The sequence below is a fragment of the Salvia splendens genome, chromosome 3 (assembly GCF_004379255.2).
Source record: "Salvia splendens isolate huo1 chromosome 3, SspV2, whole genome shotgun sequence".
NCBI classification, from domain to species: domain Eukaryota; kingdom Viridiplantae; phylum Streptophyta; class Magnoliopsida; order Lamiales; family Lamiaceae; genus Salvia; species Salvia splendens.
This window is the reverse complement of record NC_056034.1, coordinates 19,514,854-19,534,840: the sequence shown is the minus strand read 5'-3', so window position 1 is coordinate 19,534,840 and position 19,987 is coordinate 19,514,854. Positions and strand designations below refer to the sequence as shown.

The following is a 19,987-nucleotide window of genomic DNA, read 5'->3' as shown; positions in this document are numbered from 1 at the left end:
GTGCACTGAACCCACCTGGAGGCGGAATACCAAGTTGTCTTGCCATAAACTCAATTCCGGCAAGATAGGCTTGGTATTGGGAGACGTTATGCGGGAAGTGTCCGCCATTGTGGCGGTCATGTACATGGACATTAGGGAGTTCGAGGGTGCCCCCGAGCCCGCAAGGCTTGATTCGGCTCGGCCCCTCCTCCCTCTAGCCGCCTTCGCCGCATTTCTCCCTTGCGGCCGACGGCGCCCACGGGAGGACCCTCCAGCATCGTCTGCCGTGCCCTCAACCTCCTGCGAGGCAAACTCTTGTGCGGCGCTGCCCGAATCGCTCTCACTAGATGAGTATTGGCCATACGCTGTGTGCTTCGTGTGCTTTGAGGTCGAGCCCGAGCTGGACCGAACACCGTCGGCCCACCTTTCCTCGTCTTTAACAACCTCCCAAACATCGACATGTTTGAATTGTTTGCCGGTGTCGTCGAAGTAGACTCGCAAAGCCGACCTCAGAATGTTGGCTCCCGTGGCTCCGCTTTGGTAATGAGCCGCTTGACTCTTGTAGATGGCGCAGATTTTTTTAACCTCTCTGTCGACTCGGTCAAAGTGAGCGCGGAGCATCTTAAATGTGCGGCGGCGGGACCCCTTCGGCTTAATCTCGTGGTAGGCCTTGGTGACCTTTTCCTAAAAGCACTTCCGGGATTGTTGATTCCCGATGATGGGATCGTACGAGACGCTGATCCAGACGTTGTAAACAACCAGCGTTTCCTTGGGGTTGTACGGATGCCGGCCCAGATCCTACTCCTCCGCCTCCGCCCTGGAGCTTCCACAGCCTCGGCCTCCTTCCGGAATGGGTTCAACCGAATAATCCTCCCAAATTTGGGATAATCCCTGCGAATACCTCGGGACGGAGGGACGGGCGTATGCATCCACATCAAAATGGGGTGGTTGGTACCCCCCGGCGTCAACGAACTTTGGGTGCCCGGCGTCGACGAACCGGAACCACCACCCAGGACATTGTACATGCCCCCCCAGTTGCCGAACGCGTTGATGTCAAACCCGCCGGAGCCACCACCGCCAAAGTTTCCGTCACCGGACATTTTGTGATAAGATGTTAGATGAAAATTGGAGAGGAAATGAAGATGATTTGGGAAGAATAGATGTGTATTTGTGTGTGAAATGAGGATGAATTAGAAGTATTTATTGAGTAAAAAAATAAAAAATAAATAAAAACGGTAATATTAACGGTAATATTACTGTTTTTCAATTTTTTATACTATATTTTTTTAAAATTCGAATTTAAAAAAAAATAATTTATTGCGCCAGCCTGACGATGCCCACTCGCGGGCCGGCGAGTGGGCGTCACGCATGGCGCCGGAGCGCGCAACGTCGCGCGGGCGCGTGGCGAGACGGCTCGGCATCCGTCTCGGCGGGACGGGACGCTCGGCGGTCTGGGGACGAGACGGGATACTGCAACGCGTCTCGCCGCCGTCTCGTCCCGGCATGACGGGTTACGAGCCACCTGCGTGACGCGTTGCAGGTAGGGATGTCAGTGTAGCCCGCAACCCGTGGGCTGGCCCGATTAGCCCGCCAAATTTATAGGGTTAGGGCCGGAAATTTCTAGCCCGATAAAATCAAAACCCGATTAGCCCGTACCCGATTAACCCGCAACCCGTTAGGGCCAGACCCGAAAACCCGATGGGCTGGCCCGAAAACCCGATAAAATTTCTATCATTCAATATTTTTACTTATAATTTGACACTTCATTGATTAATTTATAATATATATATAACTAAAAAAATAACTTTCAATTTTATATTAAATATAAATATTATATATTGAATTTTTCATTAATATAAAAATTGATAAATATATTTAAAACTTCAAATTCACTAAAAGAATATTTAAATTACTAAAACATGCATTAAAATTTCACAAAATATCTCAAATATTAGTATTTCATCATGTTTATCTCAAATATCTCATAATTAAATATTTTACATTTAATAAATATAACTATTTTTCATCATTATTTATTGGATTGATCGCATGTTAATTTTATCGGTGGCAACCCGATTAACCCGTTGGGCTAGCCCGAAACCCGAGCTTTTAGGGTTAGGGTTGAACTTTTATAACCCGAAAGAAATCACAACCCGATTAGCCCGCACCCGATTGACCCGCAACCCGAGCGGGTTGGCCCGAAACCCGATGGGCCGGCCCGATTGACATGGAGATGATTTGGGAAGAATAGATGTGTATTTGTGTGTGAAATGAGGATGAATTAGAAGTATTTATTGAGTAAAAAAATAAAAAATAAATAAAAACGGTAATATTAACGGTAATATTACCGTTTTTCAATTTTTTATACTATATTTTTTTAAAATTCGAATTTAAAAAAAAATAATTTATTGCGCCAGCCTGACGATGCCCACTCGCGGGCCGGCGAGTGGGCGTCACGCATGGCGCCGGAGCGCGCAACGTCGCGCGGGCGCGTGGCGAGACGGCTCGGCATCCGTCTCGGCGGGACGGGACGCTCGGCGGTCTGGGGACGAGAAGGGATACTGCAACGCGTCTCGCCGCCGTCTCGTCCCGGCATGACGGGTTACGAGCCACCCGCGTGACGCGTTGCAGGTGGCCTGAAAGACTAGCAAATTTAATCTTAAATTTTAAAAGGTTACCGAATTTAGGCCCATATTCCGAAATTTTTTATTATAATTTGTTGGGACAAAAAAGCACAATGGAATAAGATAAGTACAAAACTTTGCAATACCATAATATATGTATTGTCATGTCATAATCACGGGTTCACCTAATTTAGCGTTTGGCTTATAGTATGTCTTCTGACCGCATAGTAGTTGTCCACATGGAATCATTACACATCATTAGAGCATCTCTATAATATATCAGTCACAGGCTAGCCATAAACTACTCATGTTATATTATCAGCACTAAAAAACTCTTCCTACCACATCATCAGGACAAGCAACTGGACAAGCAATAGGCTAGCCACAATAAACAAATTATAAAAAATAAATAATTAACAATCACACAAAATATAGAATTAAATTTACGACACAGATACGGAAAAATTCAATAATAATAGTAAAATAAAAAAAAGTACATTAATTAAAAAAAATCTAACGACGTGCAGTCCTCCGCGCGCACAACTCTTTAATTAAATCCTTTTGGAGTCGAATATAAGCATCCACTTGGCGCATGTCGGCATGTGCCTTGAGGTGGCCGACTTCATCGTGAGGTACCCCCTTCGTACGTTGGGGGCGGACACGCCGTGGCTTGGGCCGACTTCATTAGCATCTTCATTGGCCCAACTAGTCAGCTGTACACTTTCATCTTCGACAATCATGTTGTGCAGGGTAATACTGGTGCACATTATATCAGCAATGCAGTCGACATGCCACAAACGCGTTGGACCCCTAATTGCCGCCCATCGAGACTGGAGCACACCAAATGCGCTCTCAACATCCTTTCGCGCCGACTCCTGTCGTTCCGCAAAGTAGGTCTTCCTCTCATCTGATGCGCATCTGATCGTCTTCACAAAGACGGGCCACCTAGGGTATATCTCATCCGCCAAGTAGTAGCCCATATCATGCAAGACCCTTTGTATCAACCGGTTTATCTCGCGGGACGTATAGGCCTCCAACTCTTCGTTCATTTGCCGTTCGTACTCCTCAGCATCACCACCACTACCACCACTACTACCACCCGCGTTACTCATTTCACGTTGTTGCTCTTGTACATAAATTAAGATGGAGAGAAAACTCGTTAAAACAAGTGGTGTGAATGAAAATGACGTCGCGTATATATAGTGTTTCGAAAAAAAAATATTGAGCTGGCCGATCGCTCGTCGATCGGGAGCCTGCAATGGCGGCCAGCGCCCGAAAATCGGCGTCGGGTCGCTGATTTTTTTGCCGAAATGGCGCTCGCCGATTCTAATGATTCGGCTAGCGGACCTGCCAGCGCTGGAAATCGGCTAGCCTGTCCGCTCGCCGCCATTGGAGATGCTCTTAGTGGCAAAGAGAAAAGACCTTCATCGTATATACTACTATAACGATATACAATTAGTGCACATTGCACAATTTTTTTTCGATTGAATGATTTATCTTGTTACTAATTTATAGTTGTAACAAGACTCCAAAAAAAGGGGCGGTGAACAAACTACGACTTTTAAAGAATGAATATATCTTAAATATTATAAATGCTTGAAAATAAAACCGTATTTGCATTTGAAATTTTGATGATGTCGTAATGTATATGTGCTCGTCCAATAGAAAGTGTGAAATAAAACCTAATTAGTTGTTCCCATAAACTTATTACAAAGTTCATGTCCCAATTACAACTTCAATTCTTATTTTCAACAAAAATTTATTGATCAACCCAATTAATAAATTATACTATAATTTATCGACAATATTCTAAATTCGAACGTATTAATCTGAAGATAAAGGAAAAACTTACGCGTACATCAAACTCATGAAATGAAATCCTTATCTATACGTATATAAAGGAGGAGTTTTGAAAAAAAATAATAAGATTGTCATGATAAATTTTATAAGAAAATTAGGGTTTAATTTATTTGCGTGCTATTTTTCTACTATTTGGCATGTAGTTTTCATGCAAGTTTATATTTTGAATTGAGTGAAGAGATAATAACTTAAAACTAATGTTATTTTTTAAATATAAATTTTGCCAATAAAAATGAGATATCGTAAAAAGAAAAACATACCACTCCCTTCGTTCCTCTGTAGCTGAGTCGTATTCCTTTTTATGGTTGTTCCACTGTAACTGAGTCATTTCCTATTTTGGTAAAAAGCACCAACTTTTCTTCTCTCTTACTTTACTAGCTCTTACTTTATTCTCTCTTATCTCTCTACCTTTTTTATTTTCTACTTTATTTTTCATTCACATAACTCACTTGTAACACAATTTCTTAAATTTTGTACCGAAAAGAAACGCATCCACTACAGAAGGATGGAGAGAGTATTACGTATCACTTAAATAAACAGTATAGAGATATTGTAATAAAATATACTCCACCCTAGAAAGACAATAAAACGAAGTCAGGTTGGGAAATAAATAGAGTAGGACTCATTTCATAATAGGGGTTAGGAAGTTAGCGGCCTATGTTATGTTCCATCAAATCTATAATATCTATGTTTGCAAGCAATTGCTGAATTTTTTTAAAAAAATTTAACGGAAAAATTACTAATGTTAATATCATCTTCAGCGAAGAAGGTATATAGAAAAGGTATATCATATATTTATTTTCTTTAAATAAAATATACATCTTTCTGAAAAAATAATAAACTTCAAAGAGAAAATGTATATAGAAAGATAAATTATTTTCTAAACTTTAAAAATAGTGCAAGATGCATTCCAAAACGATAAAGTACAATACTTTTTCATTGAAAAATAATTTTTCATGAAAAAAAGATAAATACAGTAGTTATAATATTTTACCATTTCATTGATGGAGAGGTAAATATACTTCTTTAAAATGAAAAAAAATATATAATACATTTTCAAATATCTTTCCCTTTAGAACATAATTTTTTATGAAAAGAAGACAAATATAATAGTTATAAGACATTGCATCTCCATTTATCTCCTTCCCTTGAAGATACTCTAACATCATTAATTAGTACTCCTAACTATCAAACATCAAAATATTTAGATCATCTTCATATAATTTATTGTTAATGAGAGACATTAATGTTTCAAACTATAATTTTGTTGAATATGATTATGTATATTGTCAATTTAATACTAAAATTTTAATTATAGAAATTCATAAGTAGATATAAACTCAAAATGCTGATATGATATCATGTACGATGAGAAATGTTCAGCTGAGCGAAACTATGTGGGCGTGAGGTGAGCGACTGCTGACATGTTTAATGAACCTTCATTTGTTTAATGAATTTTCCTTAAATATTCTCTCTTTAATAGTATATTTTATTGTAGTGGGGCCTTCAATTTTTCTCTCTCACACGCTCTTCTTCTTCTTCTTCAACCATACGAGTGATAATGCTCCGCAGATAGTCAAATGAAGCAATACCAAAAAGTATATTTTGCTTGTTATTGTACGATTTTATAGGCAATTACTGACTTACAGTAAGTAGGACTATGTAATTTTTATCTTTTGATAGACTCCTGCAAAAGTCTGGTAGTCATCTTCACTATCCCCTTCCTACCCACCTTATAACAAATTCTACTTTTTTTAATTTATTGAAAATAATATCCTCAATCTTAAGATTGAATAATGGGCTATTATTATCATCGACATGATTGCAAAAATTTGATTTTGGTTGTCGAAGGGAAAGAAACGAGTTCAAATGAGATGACCATGGATGTCTCTTTACAAAGCGCAATTTTTATAAAATAAAACTGCAAAAGTTATCTGATTTTCAAGAAATTTTATGATTACTTAAGTAGAAACTTATGAAAAATAACTGCATAAAAGTATTTGATTTCCAATTGATTAGGAATATTTGACATTCATTAAATCCTGGAAGCAGAACATTGACCCCACAATCCACTATAAAATAGTGGATTGTGGGGTCTACGTCCTAAAATAGAAAGATTCTAACGTTTCTATTTTTAAGGAACGATCAAAAATGGAAATAGTTACTATTTTTGAAAAACGGAGAGAGTATTAGTTAACAACATAATACTAATAATAATAAATATAATATTAAATTTATTACTATTAGTACAAATTTAGTTACTTATTACTCATTTCGCTCCACAAGAGTATACACTTTCATTTTTAGTCTGTCCCACAAAAGCATGCACTTTATAATATTGGAAACATTTTTCTCTCTAATAAGGTGGAACCCATTCTTTACTAACAATACTTTAATTACTTTTTCTTTCTATCTCTCTATTACTTAACCAATTATGCATTAAAACTCGTGTCCAACCAAAAGTGCATACTCTTGTGGGACGAAGAGAGTACAATTGTTATTGAATATGATTCGTAAATTCAAAATTATGTTAAGATTTTTAGGTATTAATTTATAAAATTATTAATATAATTATATTTGTATAGCCCTCCGTTCTATAATAGTGAAAACATTTCTTTTTGGCACGCAATTTAAGAAAAATTGTGTTAAGTGGTTGAGTTAAAGAAGAATAAAGTAGGAAATGGAAAAGGTAGAGAGATGAAGATAGAATAAACTAAGAGAGTAAAGTAAGTGAGAAGAAACATATTGACTTTTACTAATAAAGAAAATGACTTCACTACTGTGTAACGTACCAAAATGACTCCACTACTATGTAACGGGGGGTGTATAATAACAACAACATGAAATACCTATATAAGAATCTTAAGAGCATCCACAATACCGCCCTAGCCACTGGCGTGGTGCTAGGTGGTCAGCTGGGCGCGTATTGCGAGCGCCTAGCCGAGAGAAGGAGAGAGAAACGCCCGGGAGCGGGCGTGACCGAGAACCACTCGGAGGTCTCTCGGCGCCTAGCGACCGCCTAGCCGTCTGAAAATTTTTAAAATTTGTTATTTCAACTCTGTTTTAACGTAATAGAGTAATTGAGTAATTGAAACAAATAGAAACGAAGAGACCCTTGTTTGGCTAGCGGCAAACAATATAGATACAAGGCATATTAACAAACTCTATATATACGTCTCGTTGCATTTCATTTTATTCACACCACTCGTAGTAGTTTTATTTTTATTTTATTGAAATATGTTAGAACTTTCTCCATTTTTTGTCCAATTATTAATTTCGCATTTGTATTAATTTGATAAAATGAAAGAAATGAGAGGGTTAGGCTGGGTTGTTACTTGGCTATGGAAAGGTTAAGATATTGGCTAGGCCTTGGGAATGACATGATAATATTGTAGGAAGAGTTTTAGGTGGGGCTGTTGCTAGGCAGTGATTGGGCGTTCATTGGCGTACAAAATTCTTAAAAATTAGGAGTACTTTAATGTTTTATTACTTTCCCAATATAATTATGACAAATAAATAGCGGGATGTATGTCGGACATCCCAAAAACACTTCCTACCACATCATAAGGACTTCTCACTGCACTGCCACGTCATAAGGACATCCCACTGCATAGTGGCGAACATCCCCAAGGACATCCCGACGGACTTCCCACAATAATAAAATTTACAAATTCACCAAATTCACCAAATTAAACAATTTACGGAATTAAACAATTTACGGAATTAAAATTTCGACACAAATACGGAGAAATTGCAACCACTTTATTTTAAAAAAAAATACATAGTACAAAAAAAACATACATAATTATTAAGAAAAAATTACATAGTTAAAAAAAACCGCCGTCTCACTCCTTGGATTCCCCGCCGCTAGTCCCCTCGTCGTCCCCGCCGGTAGTCCCCTCGTCGCCACTCTCCGCCATATCTCCCAACCCCAAATCGCGCCGCATACTGTTGATGATATCCTTCAGCGACGACCTGTAATGGCGATCGGTCGATGTCCGCCATTCAACCATTGCACGTAACAGGGTTTCATGTTGCGCGACGTGGGCGAGTGAGGGGAGCTCGGGATCGTTTTGGGTAGGAGCTGCCGATTGGGCCTCAGCGGACCCGCTGACGCTTCCACTCGCCATCCGTGCCGTGGACTTTTGCCCCACTGGCCGACGGAGGCGGGCAGACGATGAAGGTGTCGGGAACTCTGCCTCTGCGGGGGGGGGGGGGGGAGTTCGTGGGAACCAGCACTGCTACTGTACTCCCCGGAGGCGCTGATCTTCGTCCTCTTCGGCCAGCCAGATTCAACACCCGCAGTAAACTTGGCCGAAGTCTGCACCACAAGATACACCTCCCAATATTTGAATTCCCCGAAGTCCCCCACAGCGCCTTTGAACTGATGGTGAGACAAAAGCTTCACATCCTCGGCAGACATGCCGCTGGTTGCCGAGCGGAGGCTGTTTGTGTAAATGCCGGCGAATCGGCTGAGCTGCCTCTTCAGCCGCTCCCACTGTTTCCTGCATTGCTCTCCGTTATGAGTCTTCCTCCCTGGCGGTTTGAATTGAAGGTAGCTTTGGCTAATGCGCCACCACATCCTGTCGATATGCTGGTTAGCCCCGATATATGGATCCTCCACTATACTGATTCACACCTTTGCAAGCGCGATGCACTCCTCTGTGCTCCAGACGGTCCTATTTTTCCCGCTGGATCCCTCCCCCACCTCAGTGGTCACCGCCTCACCATCGTACCCCGCCGCAGGCAAGGTAGTGCCCCGTCCACTGCCCCTTCCTCTCCTTGTCCTCCCCCTCCTCCATGACGCCGTTGGTGCGTCTGTGGGAGAATCCCGGATCAGGGATAACCCCAACTCCTCAAACGAGAACGTCTCGATGTAAGTGAACTGAGTCTCGAGAGGAGTACTCGGGGGGTTGTCCGTCGACAGTAAATCCATATAGGGGCGATAGACATTGTCCACCGGTGATTGGGGGACCCCCTGCCTACTCCACCCGCAGCGACAGGCGAGCCTTGCATCATCCTCGGCATCATCATCCCGGTCATCTGGGGCGGCATCATCCTCGGCATTCCGTGCATCATCCCCGGCATTGGGGCATTTGGGGCATCATCCCATACCAAGGCGGGTACATGTTGTAGTACCCGGGCATCATCCCTGCCGTCATTTGGGGTTGGTACATCATCCCCGCCATTCTGGACATCGTGGCGGACATTGGGGTACTTCCACCAACGGGAAAGATCAGTCCCTGTGGCCCTCTCGTAGCGAGGGAATCACTATCGTGGTGCTCCATTTATCTTCGAAAGAAAAATATTTAGAGAGAGAGATACTCGTTAATACAAGTGGTGCGAATGAAATTAAGTTCAACGAGCCGTATTTATAGAATTTTTAAAAAAATAATAAAATAATCGGGACTTCCGCGCGGACGTCCGTGGAGTCAACGCAATAGCGGACGTCCCGAAAACGCCGCGAAATTCTGGTATCCGCAGCGGACATCCGTATCCGCGTCATCACTGCACAATGGCAGACGTCCCGCGTGGAACTTTGGCACGCCGACCGGACGTCCGCTGGGACGGGCGCCACATTACACAAATGTTATTTTTTTTGGTAACACAAATATTTTAGGACCATTACACAAATTTTAATGATAAAGAAAACCATTGGATCTCCACGTATCAGTACTACTTTAATTCTGCCGTCGACATCACCCACTCCGATGGCTGCCCATGCCAATATTGATAGCACTATAAAAAATGTTCCTTCACTCAAGTCTCTCACGAATCATAACTTAAATAATAGAGGTAACATCATTTTTGGTCTACGAACTTTGCCAAAGTATCATTTTTGGTCTGTGAACTTTAAAAATATCATTTTAGGTCCGTGAACTTTGAGTTAGTATCATTTAAGGTACCTTTTACTATTTCTAAGTTTTTTTGGACGAAAATATCCTTAATACCTTAAAGTTTATATATTTTAAATAAATTTATCATATACTCATATTTTTTTATAAATATCTTTACCATATATTTTTGACAAATTTTTTAAATATAATTTAACATTAAATATTATCACTTAAAAAATTGCTTCTTCAATTTTTTATATTATTTTTTTTAAATTGAATAAAGAACTTTTCTTTAATAATAAAAAATTGAATAAAGATATTTTCTTGAATGTTACAAAATTAAATGATAATATTGAAGGTCAAATTATATTTAGAAAATTTGTCAAAAATATATTGTAAAGATATTTATAAAAAGATCTTTATTCAATTTTTTATTATTAAAGAAAAGTTATTTATTCAATTTTAAAAAAAAGTAATGTAAAAAATTGAAGAAACAATTTTACTTGCATGTCACAAAATTAAGTGATAATATTTAAGGTCAAATTATATTAAGAAAATTTGTCAAAAATATATTGTAAAGATATTTATAAAAAAATATGAGTATATGATAAATTTATTAAAAATATATACACTTTAAGGTATTGAGGGTATTTTCGTCCAAAAAAACTTGGAAATAGTAAAAAGTACCTCAAATTATACTAACTCAAAGTTTACGGACCTAAAATGATATTTTCAAAGTTCACGGACCTAAAATGATACTTTGGCAAAGTTTGTGGACCAAAAATGATGTTCCCTCCAAATAATAACCTCGGACTCCATTAATTCAACTCCTGTCTCAAGCTCGTGATTAAAGAAATGTCAGCTTCAGAGGGCGCTGCTTCGATGAGAACTCTCAGTGAGATATCAGAGGAGGAAACTGTTCACTTCAGCGTCGATCTTGTTGCTGCTGCTAGAAGAAATATCCGCCTTTTTAGATCGGTCTCCGTTTCTCCCTGGCATAATCACAAACCCACCATTTTCGAAGCTGTTAGAAGGCCAGTTTTCCTAAAGGATTATTCGTTATTTTTCTTGATGTTTTTCTGCATTTTTCTGGATTTTTAGGTGTTAATTAAGTTACTTTAATAGTATTTTGGAAGCTATTGGAAGGCCAGTTTTGTGAAAAAGATTGAGTTTTTTTTATCATTCTTGATTTTCTCTTCATTTATTGTGGACTTTTAGGAGTTGGAGTTAATGCGATTCTTGTTTTTTTTTCTTGCAGGTACGATGAGATATGGATGCCATTAATTGCTGATCTCACAACGGGCTCGAAGCCTCCAATGCTTCTTCCACCTCTTGATGTTGAATGGGTTTGGTTCTGCCACACTCTTAATTGGGTAATTAATGTTGATTCATTAGCTACAATTTTTTTCCCTTTTTGCGAAAGAGATTATTTTTTTAATGGGTACTTGATGTAAAACTGTGTTAGGCCAACTACAGAGATTACTGCCAGTCAAGATTCTCAAAGCTCATAGGAAAACCAAATATTTTTGATGAGGAAAATGAAGATTATGCATTGGAGAGATGCAGGAAAGTCTGGGAGCACAAGTTCCTATCGGAGCCCTTCGAAAACGAGGCCGATGGCGATGGCGAAAATTACCCCTCTTCTATCAGTGAGGATTTGTTGGATCAAGTGTCAAGATGTAGTAGTCTTTGTAGAATGTATGCTGAACCCTACTATAGTGAGATGGTGTATTTAGTGGCAGCCAGGCAGAGATACAGAGGTTTCATCTACATGGTTCATAGGTTTGGTGATGAATGCTCTTGCATTGTGCCCACCTCAGATGTTTACCTAATGTGGCTTACTCATCAGGTGACTTTCTTCAACTTGAATATTTGATCATTTTGGAGCTATTTTTTGTAGTTGCTATGGATATAGAAATGCCTTTTTGAATGTGACATTGATGGCATAGATTCACTGCTGCAAAGTTGTGTCTTTTTTAATGTTAATAAGGGAGAAGCACATGGAGCTTATTCAGGGAGTAGCTTTTTGCCCATGTTGCCTCTCTGTTTTGTTGTCTTTCCACATATGCGTGATTCACGTTGTGTTTTAGGTATAATAGGGGAACTTTGTAGACTACATGGCTTTTATTTTGTTGCTCTTTGTTACAATCAGTTAAGTAAATTTCATATTGTTACAATCAGTTAAGTAAATTTCATAACTGCATAATTCTACAAGAAAACTATATAACAAACTAAGTACTTGGATCAAGAGAAATTTTTTGGCATGTCTTGTGACTAGAAAGTGAAATTGTAATCCAAACTTTTGAAAGGCATCTCATCTTGTGTTTATGAGAAGTGATTGTTTTTCGTTCCCTAATTGTCATGTTTTCCTTTCTATACATTGTGCAATGTATATGAAGATATATGAGTTACGGTTATTCTTGAGAAATATAATGATGGAAGATATATTTTACTTGGATTTACTAGAGCTATCCAACGGTATATGCAGTAGACTTTAAGGAGTTGGAGGGAGATGTGTGGAAGATAGTCTGGGTAGGGGGCGCTATGAAAGAAGAAGACATGGAAGAAACAAAGATGTTGTGGGAAAAACCATTTGATCAGCCATATGAAAAAGCAGGTGGTGCAGCCATCACAAGGCCTATTGTTGAACCCCCTTTTTACTGGGATGTAACAAATACTGATGTCAACACAAAATACAAGTCTTTGGTGCCGAGGTTCTTGTTCGAGGTTTGTTCATTATTAGTTCTATCCATTTCAATTTGCCAACGCTGCTTATTAGGAAGCGAAAGTTGCTTTAAACTAATCATCTTTGCCAAAGCTAGCTTGAATATAGCAGATTTTAAACTAACTTATGAGATTAGTGAATGAATAAAGATGCTTAAACAAATCATCTGTGATTGCAGGTGTGCATAGCGGTAAAACTAATCTCAAACACCAAGCAAGTGAAAAGAAACCCTTCTCGGGATTTCCTTCGTCTTCGAACTGCAAAGTGTCACAGGGAGCTGAAAATGGACAAACCAATATCACATTTCATGCCAGAAACCTGGCAGAAGGCGTGGCATGTCTACTGTGAATTCGGGACCAAAGGACTAATACTTGATCTGCGTCACCATGGAGGCTTCTGTTCTAGAGGCAGCACTCTGCTAGATAGCAAATTGTTTTCTTGGAATGACTTGCTACGTGCACCCTCTCTCGCATCAGAGAAAGGAATCGATGACAGAGCAAGGGTCGTTACTTCAATAACTCCACCTGTGCAAGCACCTTACTTCCTGAAATGCGTGCCAGACCGGGTGACAGATGATTCAGGTGCGATGATATCGGATGTTATTCTGAAAATGAATCAGTACCGACCCCAGGAGGGGAGATGGTTGTCTCGTACTGTTCTGGATCATGGAGGTAGAGAGTGTTTTGTTATTCGAATGAGGTAGGATATGCATGCATATTCGTTGAAAAACTTGTACGTTACAATGAATTGGATATTGATATCGAACATTATTTGCACAACAGAGTCGGAGGGGGGTTTTATCGAAGAGGTGGTGAAGCTCCTAAGGCTGTGAAATGGGAAGATCGCATTATACAAATATTCGAGGGCTCTTGGTCTTATGTTATTGGCTCTGGTTCAATCGGTAGATCTCCTGGTATGCACTCGTTCTTCAAGGCTTCAGTAACAGTTCAAAGATTCTTTGAGAAAGTGACCGTTGCCTATCTGGACTGCTCGTGTTTATCAATTTTTATGTGTCTGTTTTCGTGTTTCCGGTTGTGTGGTACCATCTAGAGCAGAGAAATTGGTTGGTACGGCTACACCAAAATCTCCGAAAGAAGAGCTCCAAACTTCATGGAAACTCTCATCCGGAATTGAATTAGTGATACAATGGGATTCATCAAAATCTATCTCCGGATTGAGATTTGATCTGCAAAGCGAGACGTCTTCTGAACCAATGGTAAGATCAGAACCCCACACTACTAGAAAAACGCGCGTAGATACAAAGTAATCCAACGATAAAAATTGCAGGTAAAGCTGTTGCAAGGTAGACATATGCAATACAAGGTCAAGAAGTCGAGCCAAGAAACACAAGAAGGGAAGGCAGACACGAAGAACGAACAAATGGAACAAGATGTTAGGTCAGAGGAAGATGAGTACGTGACCATGGTTAGGTTTTCGGAGGAGATCCCATCCGGGAAAGCCACTGCTCTTCTCAACTGGAAACTTCTTGTGGTGGAGGTGCTGCCCGAGGAAGATGCAGTCCTCGTGCTTCTCTTAGGCATGGCTATACTCCGGAGCGTATCAGAGATGAAGAGGGAAGATGTCGGGAGGCTGCTGGTGCGGAGAAGGATAGGAGAAGCGAAGGTTGGAGAGAGGGATTGGGGGTCGGTGATGCTACATCCGTCTTCGTATTCCCCGTTGGTTTCGTGTTCGAAACTTCATCCTTGGTATTGGAATGCTAAGGCGGTTATGGCATCTCAAGCAAGGGATCATCAAGGGGTTGCTCCAACATCTTCAAACTATTCACAGGCAGAAGGTGGAGATAATTTGTATAGGAGTGGAATAATTCCTTGAGATATTGAAATGATTCTCTTGTAGAGAAGCTGATCTGCCTAATGATGAACATTTATCATATTTTTGGCCAAACTGATAGCAGGTCATTTCATCATGGCTTCAAATCACACCGATGTGCAAGTTGTATTTTTATTTGTTGGGATATTTGGATTGTATATACCAGCTTGATTAACTAATTAAGAGTGTTGGGCTAATGGGCTTCAATATACTTGTTGGAATCTAGTCTAGTCTAGTCTAGTCTAACACAGTTTGAACACAACAAAAGATACATCCTCCGTTCTACTCTAAATGATGTGTTTCTAATTCGGAACGAGATTTTATGTAGTGTTATTTTAGGAGTAAAGTAAAGAGAATAAAGTAAGAGAGTGGGAAAAAGAGTGATGTTTTCTAGTATTCCATCTGTTCTATAGTAGTTGAGTCATTTTGTCATTTTGCCATTTTGATAAATTCTTTAATAGTGGAATCATTTCTCTTTTTTGTAAAAGTAACACATTTCCTCTTCCCACATATTTCTTTCATTTTTATCTCTTTTACTTTACTAATTTTATACCAAAACATTTGTCGTTCCAAAAGTTCTTATTTTTAAGTAAAGGAGAGTGGAGTGAGTAATAAGTAACAATATAATCAATTTTGATTTAATCTCAAACTATATTCATAAATAAAATGACGGTTCAATATCAGTTACTCCATCAATGTATGAGAATACATAAATATGATTATATCAATATATTTTAATTATAATAAGACTATTATCAATGAGAATACTATATTTAAATTATTATTGTACTATTAGGCGGTGTTCAGTTTTCTAGATAAAATAATACCAAGATATAATCTAGGATTGAGTTGTGAGATTATTTTAGTCATAGGGGGTTAGCTATGACTAATTATCCCATGATTATCCATCTAGGATTGAGTTGTGGGATTGAATCTCATGAACCAAACACACTACATATTTAATCCCGATATACAATCTTGCAAACCGAACATCCCCTTAAATTACTTTAGTTTCACCCTTCATTTATCAGAATTGAGAACGACGTAGTATCACCCTACAATATATGTCCATTATCTCCAACCATACTCCAAAAATGAGTTTGGTGTAGAAATTTTTTTCAACCATACACCAAACTCAAACTCATTTTTGGTGTTTTTTGTGAAACAACACCAAATATGGTGTCACTGCATAATTTTTGTGAGACAAAAATTCAAACATGGTGTAAATTTTGATTTTGGTGTAAATGGTTAGAGTAAAACAATTTTTTGATGTGACGTATATCCAAAAATAAGTTTGAGAGTTTGGTGTAAATAGTTGGAGATGGTGTCAAAGGTTGTCAATACACTATAATTAATCTATTTCTATATTTCCATTATTTGATCTATGAAACACAATATTATTATCTCCTCAAACAGCAACAAGGTTACAAGGGGCAACATTATCTTGATGCCAAATAATTGATGAAACACAGCATTATATCCTCAAACAACAAATCTTGCAATCACAAACCTACTCATAAAGGTGATGATGCGATAATCTTGGCAAAGGAACAACAACAAGAGGCACCTTCTTTTTCAACACTATCCCAAACTTGTCTGAAAGATCCAAAGTCTCCCCCTCACACACTTCCCACCTAAAACTATGCACAAGTGAAGCTAGAGCATACATAACAACCCTCTCCGCCATTGCCACTCCAGCGCAACTTCTCCGACCAGACCCGAAAGGCAAGTAACTGAAGTCATTACTAAAACGATCACCCTCGCCATTCAAGAACCTCTCGGGGATGAATTCATTTGGATTAGTCCAATTTTCGGGGTCCCTATGTATCGCCCACACGTTCACAAACGTGCGGGTGCCTTTTGGGACTGTGTACCCTGCAACGATGCAAGGCTTACTAGGGCAATGTGGCACCATGAGTGGAAGCGCCGGATGCAACCGTAGAACCTCCTTCATCACCGCGTTTAGGTATGGCAATTTGTTGGTGTCGGACTCCTCCACCACCCGATTCTTGCCTACCACAGCGTCCACCTCTCGTTGCGCCTTGTGCATCACCTCGGGCTTCTTCATCATCTCTGCCATCGCAAACTCCACCGTGCTGGAGGTTGTGTCTGTGCCTCCCACGACCATATCCTATTATATATATATATATAGGGATATAATCAGTTGATAACTTTCTTAAATTGATAACTGACAACTATATCAACAACTATGTCTTTTGTTGACATCTTTATTTACATATCAACAGAAGACATACATATGTCAACTACATTTAATTAACATACAAATGTCTTCATGTTGACATCCATAACGTAGATTGTTGACATAGTTATCAGTTATCAAATTTAAGATAGTTGTCCACCTGTTAGGACCATATATATATAGTCATTCAAAATATCTTTAAAAAACAAATTAATCAAACTTACAATAAGCAATGCTTTGATATGCATCATGGTGAGAGGAATCTCAGTATGAGCATCTTCTTTGAGGCGCAGCAGCACTTGCAAAAAGTTGGTTGCTTTACCAAGATCAGCTCCATTAATTATATTAGCCCTCCTAGTCATAATTTCCTCTTCAATAATCTTGTCAAACAAAACCTCAAGCTTCATACTCACCATCTTATATTGCTTACTCAAACCCTGCAAATCCATCCAAGCAAGGCTAGGGAAGAAATCAGACACATTAGGCTTCCCAAGAAGCTCCGTGATCTCCCCAACAACCTCCCTAAACTCCCCCTTTACCTTTACCTCTACCGTCCCTCCCCACAGCATACTCGTGATCACATTAAGCACCCCGGAAAACATCATCTCGCCAACGTTCACAGGAGCACCCTTGAGACTGTACAAGTGGCTGACGATGCTCTTGACCTCGTGCCTCCGGTAGCCGTAGAACGCATCCAGCGTGGCGTGGCCGAGCATGTCGCGCACGCAGGCCTTCCTCAGCATCCTCCACTCGGGGCCGTGCGGCGTGAACACTATGTCACGGCCGCCGTACTGGGCAGACATCACCACAGCAGGGACGGGGCGGTTGGCGAAAGCGACGTCGTGCTGCTTCAGCACCTCGCGGGCCGCGGCAGGGGAAGTGATCACCACGCTCAGAGTTCCGCCGAGTTTAAGGGAGAAGATGGGGCCGTTGTATGCGGCCAGATGGGCGAAGTGAGAGTGCAGCTCGGGCTCGAGGAAGGGGAGGCTTCCGACGAGGGGCAGCCCCCGCGGGCCCGGGGGTAGAGGGTGTTTTCGTTTTCGTGAGAGGAGCCATGAGTACCAGATCACTGTCAAGATGGGGATTGCATAGAATGCAATTCTGCTGTTGAAGATTTGATCGGAAAAGGTGAGATTAGTTACTATCTGCATAGCAATATTGGAATTTGCTTTGGATAATGTTGGATCCAAACTCATACTAACTCATTAGTTGACTTGTGGTGGAGCTGTCGATGGGCTCTATTTAATTTGTCTTCGGTGATTACTATATTGTGTAAATTGATACCATAATCGGATGGGAATCTTGATTTTGAGTACCGACAAAGTATCCATTGGTTTTATTTATGGAATTTTCCATTACAACACCGGGAGCAGCATTTCCTCGTTGCTTTTTTTCATTTTTAGGCTTAATAGTTCATGAATTTCAAGAAAAATTTCATTTATAGCCAACAATAATAATTGTGTAAGTTTACGTCCAATTTTCAATACATTTGATTGATGCACGGCTTTGTCGATCAATGCTAAGACGGAGATATTGACGTAATACTCGATAAATTTAATTGAATAGTGAGACAAAATTTTTATCGAGAAAGACTAAAAAATAATCATTGTTGGGTTCAATCTTGACATAGTTATCGTTGTTAAACGGAATATAATTAAAAAATTTAATAAAATTCAAAATATATTATTTTTTATCAAAATTTAATCTATATAAAAAACTAAATAAGAAATAAATTAAATCTAGTTTTTCTTGTGAGATACTTGGTCATCACAAGGCACAAGGTAGATTTTGTCCAAATCAAATAAGCCAGTTCTTACCTTAGGCCTAAGAGCATCCACAACCGTGCTCTTGCCAGCGGCACGGTTGTGGGTCCGACCCCACTTTTTCTGCCTGCTCTCTGGCAAGAGCACAACACCCACAGCTGTGCTCTTCCGCAAGGACGAGCACAATTCAATTTAAAATTCAATTAAACAAAAATATTTCCATAATATAAAAATTCATTAAAAAACCGAAATAACATTACAAATTACAAATAAATTTAAAAAGACATAATTAAAAGCCTAAAAATTTAAAATTAAATAATTAAAATCCTAAAAATAAAAAATTACATAATTAAAATCCTAAAATTAAAAAAACCACTACGTGTTGCCGAATTTCGCCCGCATGTGTTTGATTAGGTCTTCTTGTAGCTCAATGTGGGTTCGGGTATCGCGCATTGTGTATCTTGTCTCGATCCTCTGGCCCACCGTCGTATGCACACCTCGGCGTGGGGGAGACCTCGCGGTTGAGCTTTCGGCTTCATCCTCATCGTAGAAGCTAGCCGCCCTCGGTCCTTCGTCGGCTATAATCATGTTGTGTAAGATAATACACGTGAACATGATGTCGGCGATATTATTGACGTACCACAGCCGAGCCGGGGCCTTCACAATGTTGAATCGGGCTTGAAGGACCCCGAAGGCTCTTTCGACGTCTTTCCGCGCGGACTCTTGACGCTGCGCAAAAAGAACCCGTCTCGGGTCGTGCGGGTTGCTGAGCGTCTTCACGAAAGTCGACCACCTTGGGTAGATACCATCGGCGAGATAGTAACCCATGTGGTATGCATTTCCGTTGACGGTGAAGTCAATCGCCGGTGCTACACCATTCACCACATCATTGAAGAGTGGTGAAGAATAGAGCACGTTTAAGTCGTTGTTGAATCCGACAACGCCGAAATATGCATGCCAAATCCATAGGCGGTAGTCGACAACCGCCTCAAGGATAAGTGTTGGGCCGCCGCCTTTGTGACCGCTTAAGTGTTGCCCCCTCCAAGCAGTCGGGCAATTCTTCCACCTCCAATGCATGCAGTCAATGCTGCCAAGCATGCCGGGAAAGCCATGGACTGATTCGTGAAGATGAAGCAACCTTTGGCAATCATCGGTGGTGGGTACCCGAA

General features: G+C 40.0%; 2 protein-coding genes across 3 annotated transcripts; one reads left to right on the top strand and one right to left on the bottom strand.

The window, feature by feature from the left end:
- The first annotated feature begins 11,149 nt into the window (after positions 1-11,149).
- LOC121795376 (glycine-rich domain-containing protein 1-like) lies at positions 11,150-15,066 on the top strand. 2 transcript variants are annotated; one of them, XM_042193897.1, is made up of 8 exons: positions 11,150-11,334; positions 11,559-11,673; positions 11,766-12,149; positions 12,767-13,027; positions 13,204-13,724; positions 13,808-13,938; positions 14,081-14,241; positions 14,313-15,066. In XM_042193897.1, the coding sequence occupies exons 1-8, from the start codon at positions 11,156-11,158 to the stop codon at positions 14,856-14,858; spliced, it is 2,298 nt and encodes a 765-aa protein (XP_042049831.1). In that variant the 5' UTR covers positions 11,150-11,155; the 3' UTR covers positions 14,859-15,066. The 2 variants fall into 2 exon arrangements, with proteins under 2 accessions (XP_042049831.1, XP_042049832.1); XM_042193898.1 differs by having other exon boundaries at positions 11,202-11,334; positions 11,777-12,149.
- A 1,165-nt stretch (positions 15,067-16,231) lies between these two features.
- LOC121794019 (flavonoid 3'-monooxygenase CYP75B137-like) lies at positions 16,232-18,269 on the bottom strand. The gene is made up of 2 exons (XM_042192030.1): positions 17,280-18,269; positions 16,232-16,986 (listed from the first exon to the last, which is right to left on the bottom strand). Exons 1-2 carry the CDS (start codon positions 18,249-18,251, stop codon positions 16,366-16,368), a joined length of 1,593 nt encoding a protein of 530 aa, XP_042047964.1. The 5' UTR covers positions 18,252-18,269; the 3' UTR covers positions 16,232-16,365.
- Positions 18,270-19,987: the final 1,718 nt, after the last annotated feature.

Coding starts and splice junctions, on each gene's coding strand:
- LOC121795376 (XM_042193897.1), top strand. CDS start 11,156: ATGTCAGCTTCAGAGGGCGCTGCTTCGATGAGAACTCTCAGTGAGATA. Junction 13,028..13,203: donor TGCCGAGGTTCTTGTTCGAG/GTTTGTTCATTA, acceptor CTGTGATTGCAG/GTGTGCATAGCGGTAAAACT. Junction 13,725..13,807: donor TGTTTTGTTATTCGAATGAG/GTAGGATATGCA, acceptor TTTGCACAACAG/AGTCGGAGGGGGGTTTTATC.
- LOC121794019 (XM_042192030.1), bottom strand. CDS start 18,251: ATGAGTTTGGATCCAACATTATCCAAAGCAAATTCCAATATTGCTATG. Junction 16,987..17,279: donor ATATCAAAGCATTGCTTATT/GTAAGTTTGATT, acceptor TATATATAATAG/GATATGGTCGTGGGAGGCAC.